Source organism: Haliotis rufescens, unplaced genomic scaffold (genome assembly GCF_023055435.1).
Source record: "Haliotis rufescens isolate VD_foot unplaced genomic scaffold, xgHalRufe1.0.p SCAF_2, whole genome shotgun sequence".
NCBI classification, from domain to species: Eukaryota; Metazoa; Mollusca; class Gastropoda; order Lepetellida; family Haliotidae; genus Haliotis; species Haliotis rufescens.
The window spans coordinates 37,811,947-37,821,570 of record NW_025963890.1 but is presented as its reverse complement, the minus strand read 5'-3'; the positions used below and the strand labels follow the sequence as shown (position 1 = coordinate 37,821,570).

Sequence of the window (9,624 nt, the reverse complement as noted above, 5' to 3'; positions counted from 1 at the left end):
TTTTTACGCGGAAGATGATTATTTCCGAGGACTACTGTTTTAAAAAACGCGATTTTCCGCGTTTCCGCGGAGATTTCACATCCCTGATTTATCCAGGTATGGTTCAGACAATGTCTGTTGTGTCAACATTTCATTGATAGAAATAAAATATAATTTATCATCAATATCCATATTTGATTGATGCAATCTCATTCATGTCATATCTTTTTCTCTGACATCATACTACTCTGCGTGATGATCTGGCAACCCTCTGTAGGAGGTCGCTTCAGGTGCACTTCATACTTAGACAATCAATTTTTTGGGATAATTTTATGAAATTGTGTACTCAGTCTTCACAACAAAAAATATCCACAAAAATATTCATGATCACTTATGTTCGGTATATTAAGATATGTTCATCAACGATACACAATTTGAATCTTGAACTGGTTTTAGATTTTGAACCTTTTCCAAATGTGCCCGTGCTGATAAAGCTAAAGTCGTCCTTATTGTGCTGAGCTTAAACAAGGAAAACTCCGAAGCGATTGGCAGAATCCAAATACAGCGAGGATATTTTTATGAAGTGGGAAATATTTTTCAGTGCCGGGTGGTATATATTGAGGCGGGTGAAATGGTGAATATAAACATCCTGTTTGTTAGCAGATTCCACGGGAGATAAGGACCCCTTTATAATAATAAAAATCTCAACCTGTCAATTGCAGAAAAAAACGTCGCTAACATTAAAACACACGGATGAAATACGACGCCTGTTTCATCAGATTATGCAAGACATGTATTTGATTTTACTGTAACGGAACGTCATTTATATCTGACACCAAACGAAGTATGTGCGTGTGTGTGTGTATGGGCGGTGTCATGGGAGGCGAGAAAAGTGTGACATTACATCCTTCCAATTTAACGTAAACGGAATAAGTATGCGATGCAGTCTAGTGGCACATATGTCTTCCAAAGACATTACCTGCACACAACAATCTGATGGGAGGGTACACCCAGCTTGATGTTCCCTTTCTCACTGATTGAGAAAGAACGTTCTCCTCCCCTTGCTGTGCAGGCAGGTGGGCCGAGCGTTTCCTGACTTGGTAAGGTACACAGCTCTCCAACAAATGTCAATGGTTCAGCAGGAACGCCCCCGAAGTTCTATCGGTACACACATGGGCGTCATTGATTACTGTCCAGTCACATTGGTTCAAACCATTAAGTGAAGCCCATTTCTGGTGTTCCCCGCCGTGATATTGCTGGAATATTGCTAAAAGCGGCGTAAAACCATACTCACTCACTCACTCAAACCATTAAGATGACAGAGTACCCGAAGTCACATGTGGTCAAAGTGGAACAGAAAGGCCTATGGTGCCCTACGGAACCCATCCTCTCGAGGCGAGCGTGTCCACCAGCCTATATCAAAAGCCTAGTTTTTTGTTGTTGTTTTTTTTTGTCGTTTAACGCTGCACTAAGCAATATTCCAGCTATATGACGGCGGTCTGTAAAAAATCAAGTCTGGCCCAGACAATCCAGTGATTGACATCATGAGCATCGATCCACGCAATTGGGATACGATGACATGCATTAACCAAATCAGAAAAACCTGACCGCCCGATCCCGTTAGTTGCTTCTTATATGACAAGCATGGGTTGCTGAAGACCTATTCTACCCTGGATCTTCAGGGGTCGCCTAATTTCTACCCTTGCCACATCAAGGCCACTTTTCTTGGCTCGATCCTGGCGCAACCTAGCGTAGATCACGAGTTGTGCCCCTTTTTTAATGAAAACGCGATATCCAATCAGATCGAAGTTCTTATATGTACAATAGGCAACGACCTGGGCTGTGTCTATTCGCACGATATCGTGTAAATAACAGATAACGAAAACGCGATAAAGCGATTTCAGCACTGATAAAAAAAACCATAGGCAATCGTTGTGGGTTTTAAAGATGAAAAAACATAGTCGTGTCAACAAAGACAGGCGTTTATTTGTGACCGTGTAAATCACTTTCATACGAAGGCGCACCAGTCGTGGATGTTGATTTTGTGAAACTTTCGCTGCGACAGTCCAACCATATTTAGCACAGAAAAATGGGCTTGATGTGGCAAGTGTGGAAACAAGACTTTGATAAAAAGGCTTGTGGACGCTCTTGCCTCGGGAAAATGTTCGAAACCAATCCCTGTAACCTCGGACAATTGTATGGGTATACACGTGTTACACAGTGGTTGCTACTGGTGTCACAGGGCAAGTGACGGTGACTGTCCCAGGCCTCTTTGTCCCGCCCAAGTGGAGACAGAGTGGTGAAAATGGGGTTTAACTTTAAGATCAGTGCACTTATATAGCTACGTGTCTGTGTGGTGGGACTCCCGGCAAGTACCAACTATCCTTTTGGTAAGAAGTGGCCTGGATTATACCAACGACCTTCCTTTCGGTGCAGATGCTCTATCCATACACTATGGAGGCAGTCTTCAACAGAGTCTATTGAGATTCAATGGCGAAAGCGCTGATACTGTCGATAAGAAATGGTAGCCATATTCAATGACATTTTAGAGCAGTATCGATACTGCCCTGAATGTGTCTTGGTTCGCACACAATGTGATGACTAAAGAGCATCTTACTTCCCAATGTCATTAAAATATATCTTTCACTCTGATTCCTTACCTCTTTGTCAAGATCTGTAGAATACTAATCTGACAATGAGGGTGGCGGCTTCCAAATTCTGGGCATGTGTAAGCGAAGCAGTGGAGCATATCCGACTTGACATCTCCAAAAGAAATGTAAATGGTATTCTGTAGGAAAAGAAAATTGACCACACTCAGAGATCCAGATAAGCTGCATATCTGTGTAAAATACGCATCAGAAATGCAGAAATACGCAGGAAAATAATATCCAAGCGTATCAAATATGCAACGAACCTTACAGATACGCTACAAAAATAAAACTTGTGCGTATCATCAAAATATTGTGAAGTAACCCTGCGTATTCGATTGGCAAATCAGCAACTTATTTTGAAATTATAAACGGGCATTCCGTCAACCTTGCCAAACTCCACGATGACAGTTACGTCATGATCATTTGCCATCACACTTTCTTGTGGAAGTATCGTGGTATTTTTGAGTCCTATAAAGCTCTCGAACCCACACAACACCAGTTTGCAGGGACTAGATGAATAGTGTTTTTAAATATTTCACTTAAATACCCACATGTGTAACAACTAGTGGGTAACAGAAATTTGAATACCCAGATAGAATACCGCAAACCCAAACAGAATCACAACAGTTCGTCTTCATACCACATTTATTGAGCACCAACCTCACTTCAATTATCTATATACACATATTTTTGTTCTTTTTACACAATAACGCCTTGGGACTCATGATCTAAAAACGTAAATGAGAAAGAATTTAATTGTGAATGATTCCAAAGTTTTATCAATATGCATTTACCACCAGAATAACACTTAATTAAGTTTGTAATCTGTTTTGTAATAAAACCATGATTTACATAAGAAATGACATAGGTCCACATTATAACATGTACATATTTCACAATGATAATTACAACATCCAGCGATGCAGTGATCCATGCATACTATCGATTGTTTCATGACATGACGTAACAAGTGAAATGAAAAAGTTGGGTGTTTTTTAACTTTTGAGTAGTATATATGACAGCTTAGCACAATATAATAGCACATTTCGGTCCCATTGTATCAACAAATCTCTCATTCAACACAAACAGCCCCTTGTATCCTTCCTGGCTGTCCCATTCTGTACACACATCCATCTCACACTGAACATTGCAGAACTTCAACTTGGAATACATAACCTATTATTTTTTCATAATACTGATACAGGACAATAAAATCAATTTCATTACACATCACATTTGCTGTAACCTGATCAGAGTTCTGCTTTTCATACATGTTCAGCCACAGTTGTTCATACATGTTCAGCCACAGGTGTTCATACATGTTCAGCCGCAGGTGTTCATACATGATCAGCCGCAGGTGTTCATACATGTTCAGCCGCAGGTGTTCACACATGTTCAGCCGCAGGTGTTCACACATGTTCAGCCTCAGGTGTTCATACTTGTTCAGCCGCAGGTGTTCATACATGTTCAGCCATAAGTCCTTCAACCACATCACTCCCTCAAAAACTGCCGTCAGTGTAATGACTCAGTTAAACATTTTCTTCATTTAAACTGGACATCAACATAGACATTACTGTTTAAGGCTCTCATTGCAACATGAAGTTTTTCCATGTCCACTGCTATCCACGACTTTCTGATTACCAAGTTCTGAATCATCCTGATAAGCATCCATTCTCATCCGGAACTTCAGACTCTGTTCAGATCTGCAGACATCTTTGTATTCATGCCGGGAGACTTCCACAGGCTCACACGTACCTGGCTTACACTTTTACACTTCCACTCTTCCTATCATTCCCCAGCCAACCCTTATACAGTCATTGAGCTGAGTATGTCGCATGCATATCCTTAGTAATCTAGGATGTTGCAGTCTTCTTTGAAGGCCTTGAGGACTCAGCTGTACAATACATCTACAGGTGATGTTGTCCTATAACCTCTCCAGCTTGGACTGGAGACTCTTGAACTGACTGATAAGCCTCTTGACCGTCTGGTCAGCGCTGCTCCTGGCCTGGAGTTCCACCAGGTAGCTGGACACAGCATCCAAACACACCGTCGAGAAACGCCGTCTGGAACACAGTCGGTCTTACAGTGCATGGCTTTATACAAACTCCTGGCATTTGACACTAACTAAAGTGTACGCTGTTTTACATAACACTGGATTACAGCAAAATCCCAAACCTCAAGAGTCAGTCTTACAATTTGGGATGTACCCTGCCTTAGACAACACAACATGGACAGATACGATGTCAATTATCATTAAATGCTTATTTGAGGCAAAACTATGCTTCAGAAAAATTACAAATGTGATGTTTAGGATGTTTTGTTTCTTTGTTTATTTTTCAACGCCGCACTCAGCAATATTACAGCTATTTGACAGCGGTCTGTAAAATAATCGAGTCTGGACCACACAATCCAGTGATTGACATCATGAGCATCGAACCAAGTAAATTGAGATCGAAGACATGCATCAACCAAGTCAGCGAGTCTGACCACCCGATCCTGTTAGTTGTCTCTTACGACAAGCATAGTCGCCTTTTATGGCAAGCATGGGTTGCTGAAGACCTATTCTACCCCGGATCTTCACGGGTCGTTTAGGATGTAAAGAGGCCAGGGTATAGTCTCACCTCTCCAGTGTGGGGATGATGTTGGGGTTGTTGGAGTAGTGAGCCAGGAAGCTGAGCAGCACCACCAGCAGGTGCAGGGGCTTCTGTCTTGTCTGCCAGTACGGATCCTACAAGGGAGGGAACGAATTATCCTATTACATGTCATGTTTCCATATGGCTCCACAATGCTCGTATTGGATTCCAGAAAGAGTTCCACACAGGAAGTGTGTGAATGGTGTTCGACAAAAGAGAGTAAGCCTCTGAAGTAGAATAACTGAATGTTGTTTAAGGCTGGTGTCATATATTTCCAGCCACATGAAAATAGCCATGAAATAATTGAATTTAGACCAGGTAAGCATGAAAGCCAAAATCCACACTATCACTTCCAGTCCCCTGCCTGACCACCCAATCAAATGTATGCACGTCTCACAACAAGCATAGTTCCTGGGGACTAGTTCCAAACGAGATACAACACCACAGTCATCCAGATCTACAGCAAGACTATGCTGACCAATAAGAGCCACGCTTTCAATTCACACTGTGTTGAAATATCCATTACTACATGATAGAAGGTCCCTGATTGGTGGTTATGTTGAAACAAATTCAAGTAATTTTATCGATCGACCTTAGGATAACTATTTTTTATCCCCCTGATTTCACCAAAGATTCAGTTAGGGTTGGCATCTCTGCAGTCCTTGAGTGTGAACATCAATTCTCATAGGACACGTATGACACTATCACGATCATCCAGGTCACATCCGACCGATTCGGAGTAATCTGTCACACAACATTTTTAACTGAAAGAGCTTATTGAAAGATATTGAAAACCTTGAAACTTACCCTTGACTTGAACATCCTGTCATATATCTCCAGCAGTTTGGGCGGAGCCACACCGATATCCAGCATCGCCCGGAACACCCAGTTAGGGTCAAAGTTCAGCTCACAACTCTTCTGTTCCAGATGCCGAATGATGAAGGCTGGAAGCAAACACAGTAATGAACTTACCAACAGATAGATAAGGAGGTGAAATGGGGTTGAACATCACAGGTAGACTGCACTTACATAGCGACATGCACGAGCGTGGCAATTTGTTCGAGTCCGGACTAATGGCAGTGATATAGTGCTTGCCCACTGGGCTCGATAGTAGCGTCACCAGTGGCTATTACGAGTTATGTCCCTTCTCTGTCCCTCCTATTGACTAATCAGATTCCACCTCTAACATCACTTGCAATTGTGTCAAACAAAATGGCGGCTGCCAATCAAGACAATCTGATCGATATTCAAGATCAATATTGTAATAATTACAAGATTTATAATAAAACGGTCTTTACGTCGCAAAGTGCATCAAAACTCTTGAGCACCTTGATCACAAACATAAAAAAAAATGCAAAATATCTGTCAATGCCAAGCTGGCGGTACACATGCTTTGCTGTCCTTCAGTCGAGCGACATTTGCAGGTGAAACCCATATCGTTTACGAACCGCATGTCTAGTTTGTTACACGATTTGATTGGACTATGCATAGACTCGTTAGTCCAGCCAAAATAAAACTCCTTAATTCCAGCCTAGTTTGGCAAGGATGGAAACAAGAAACGAGTCAGTTAACTCCCTTGCCCCGGGAAGATGATTCTATACTGACGTACCTACAATTATTTCTTAGCCTCATGGTGATAAAAACAGCTACAACTCACCCACAGGAAAGTATCTCTCAGTATTGACATAGATCTTAGCAACACTGACTAGATGATTGCTGATGTTGGTCACTCGGACTTGGGCGGCCGCTGCTGAATTGGTAGCAAAGTCTGCAAAATCATGAATATATATAGGCCTATTGAAACCTGTCATCAATCACAGGCAAGACAACCTTTGTTTGAGTGAGCAAGTGTGTCTGGTTTTACTCCTCTTTGAACAGAATTTCAGTTATATCACACCATGTCAGCTTGATGTGGGAGGAATGCCTAAAGTGATGCATGTCTTAGATGTTTACCACTTTGGTGAAACCCACGAGAACTGGTATGATGCTGACAAACCTAGAAACATAACCAGGGTGATGGCCCGGGACCACTATGATAGGTTCCTGGCACACCTAAGGGATGCAACTCAGTGCGGTAACATTTAAATTAACATGAGTGAGTGAGTGAGTGAGTTAGGTTTAACGCTGCTTTTAACAGTATCACAGTTATATCATGGCGTGTCAGCTTAATGTGGGAGGAAAGCCCGAAGTGATGCAGGTCTCAGACGTTTACCACTTCGGTAAAACCCACGAGCACGGGTATGGTGCTTACCTAGAAACATAATCGGGGCGAACCGGGATTCGAACCCACAATCAGAGGTTTCTGGCGTGCCCAAGGGACGCAACTCTGCACATCGAATCGCGGCGCCTTAGACAACTTGGCCACCCGTGCCCCCTAAATTAACATGAAAATGCAGTGTTTGAACATCAAGGTTATACAGAACACATCCCGCATGAACATGAAGAGCCTGCCTACCTTTATCAATTATACTCTGCCACAGGTTGTCAATCAGGGCATTGTCGTAGAGTCCAGCACAGTGGACGATGGCCAGCTTGCACTCAGAGAGGTCAAACCTGTCTGCATACTCTTCATACAGCTGAAAGCAGGAATTGTTGTCCATTGTATTACTTCGTGAGTGAGTGTATTTGGGATCTTGGGGTTTAAAGTTGGTTTAAGTGGAACGGCAACCTTTTCAGCAGCAGGGCATTATTGCAACTGTCTACAGAGTGAATCAATATTATTGTGCTGTTTTCAGTCAAAATAAGTCTAAATCTGAATTCAGCTTCTGCACAAATACCCTGCACACTGAACAAGAGAAAGAGTTTGTTGGTCAATGCTGCACTCAGACATACTCCAGCCATTTCACTGTGGCCTGTGAAGGAATGAGTCTGGACAATCCAGTGGTTGATATTATGAACAAAAGGCCCACCCTTCATGAACACTTGATCAGATAAGTCGTCTTTCACAAGCCACATAGGTTGCTATCTGGCATCCCCAATGGGGGACACCATAACAGAATGATATGGAGTGCGATGCACCGATAGTGAGTGTGATGCACCGATACTGTGTGTGATGCACTGATACCGAGTGTGATGCACTGATACCGAGTGTGATGTACTGATACTGTGATGCACCGATACTGAGTGTGATGCACCGATACTGTAAAGCCTCGTACCGTGGTGATGTCCAGCAGTTCAGAGTCCAGTCTGACCAGGAGTCCCCTGGTGTCACCGTGTGGGATGGCCGGACCGAGGGACTTGGCCAGCGCCTTCTGTACCTGCAGCTGTAGTCGGGCCACCTGAAACAAGACAGTGACAGCTGAGGTGGCTCCAGGGTCCAGTCATGAGAAGCAGCCAAGTGAGTCAAACTACTGCATCCTCATAAGTTGTTGGCGGAGTACTCAGTGCAAATTCTTCCCCAGAATACTCATGGGGCGTGAATATTGTTGAAAGACACAGTCAAAAATATTCCAGCTCTATCACAGCTTACTGTTAGTGATCAAATCAAGTCTAGGAACAATGGTGACTTATCCATCACAGACCAAGGGACACAGGGGACTTATCCATCACAGACCCACGGACACAGGGGACATATCCATCACAGACCCAGGGGCACAGGGGACTTATCCATCACAGACCCAGGGACACAGGGGACATATCCATCACAGACCCACGGACACAGGGGACATATCCATCACAGACCCAGGGGCACAGGGGACTTATCCATCACAGACCCACGGACACAGGGGACATATCCATCACAGACCCAGGGGCACAGGGGACTTATCCATCACAGACCCAGGGACACAGGGGACTTATCCATCCCAGACCTCCGGACACAGACCACTTATTCATCACAGACTCCGGGGCACAGGGAACTTATCCATAGAAGACCCAGGATCAAAGGGGACTATCCATCACAAACCCAGGGATACAGGGGACATATTCATCACAGACCCAGGGGCACAGGGGACATATCCATCACAGACCCAGGGGCACATGGGACATATCCATCACAGACCCAGGGGCACATGGGACTTATCCATCACAGACCCACGGACACAGGGGTCTTATCCATCACAGACCCATGGACACAGGGGACATATCCATCACAGACCCAGGGGCACAGTGAACTTATCCATCACAGACCCAGGGACACAGGGGACATATCCATCACAGACCCACGGACACAGGGGACATATCCATCACAGACCCACGGACACAGGGGACTTATCCATCACAGACCCAGGGGCACAGGGGACTTATCCATCACAGACCCAGGGACACAGGGGACTTATCCATCTAAGACCCAGGATCAAAGGGGACTATCCATCACAAACCCAGGGATACAGGGGACATATCCATCACAGACCCAGGGGCAC

The 9,624-nt window shown here is 43.8% G+C and overlaps 1 protein-coding gene across 2 annotated transcripts in view; it reads right to left on the bottom strand.

The window, feature by feature from the left end:
- Nucleotides 1-3,263: 3,263 nt before the first annotated feature.
- Nucleotides 3,264-9,624, bottom strand: part of LOC124111761 (nuclear pore complex protein Nup155-like) — a 51,036-nt gene continuing 44,675 nt past the window's right edge. For both annotated transcript variants that reach the window (XM_046471563.2, XM_046471564.2), the window contains 6 exons: nt 8,419-8,541; nt 7,719-7,839; nt 6,921-7,031; nt 6,071-6,207; nt 5,252-5,358; nt 3,264-4,693 (listed from right to left, as the gene is read on the bottom strand). In XM_046471563.2, coding sequence (XP_046327519.1) covers nt 4,555-4,693; nt 5,252-5,358; nt 6,071-6,207; nt 6,921-7,031; nt 7,719-7,839; nt 8,419-8,541 — 738 coding nt within the window. In that variant the 3' untranslated portion in view covers nt 3,264-4,554. The remainder of the gene's footprint in view (nt 4,694-5,251; nt 5,359-6,070; nt 6,208-6,920; nt 7,032-7,718; nt 7,840-8,418; nt 8,542-9,624) is intronic.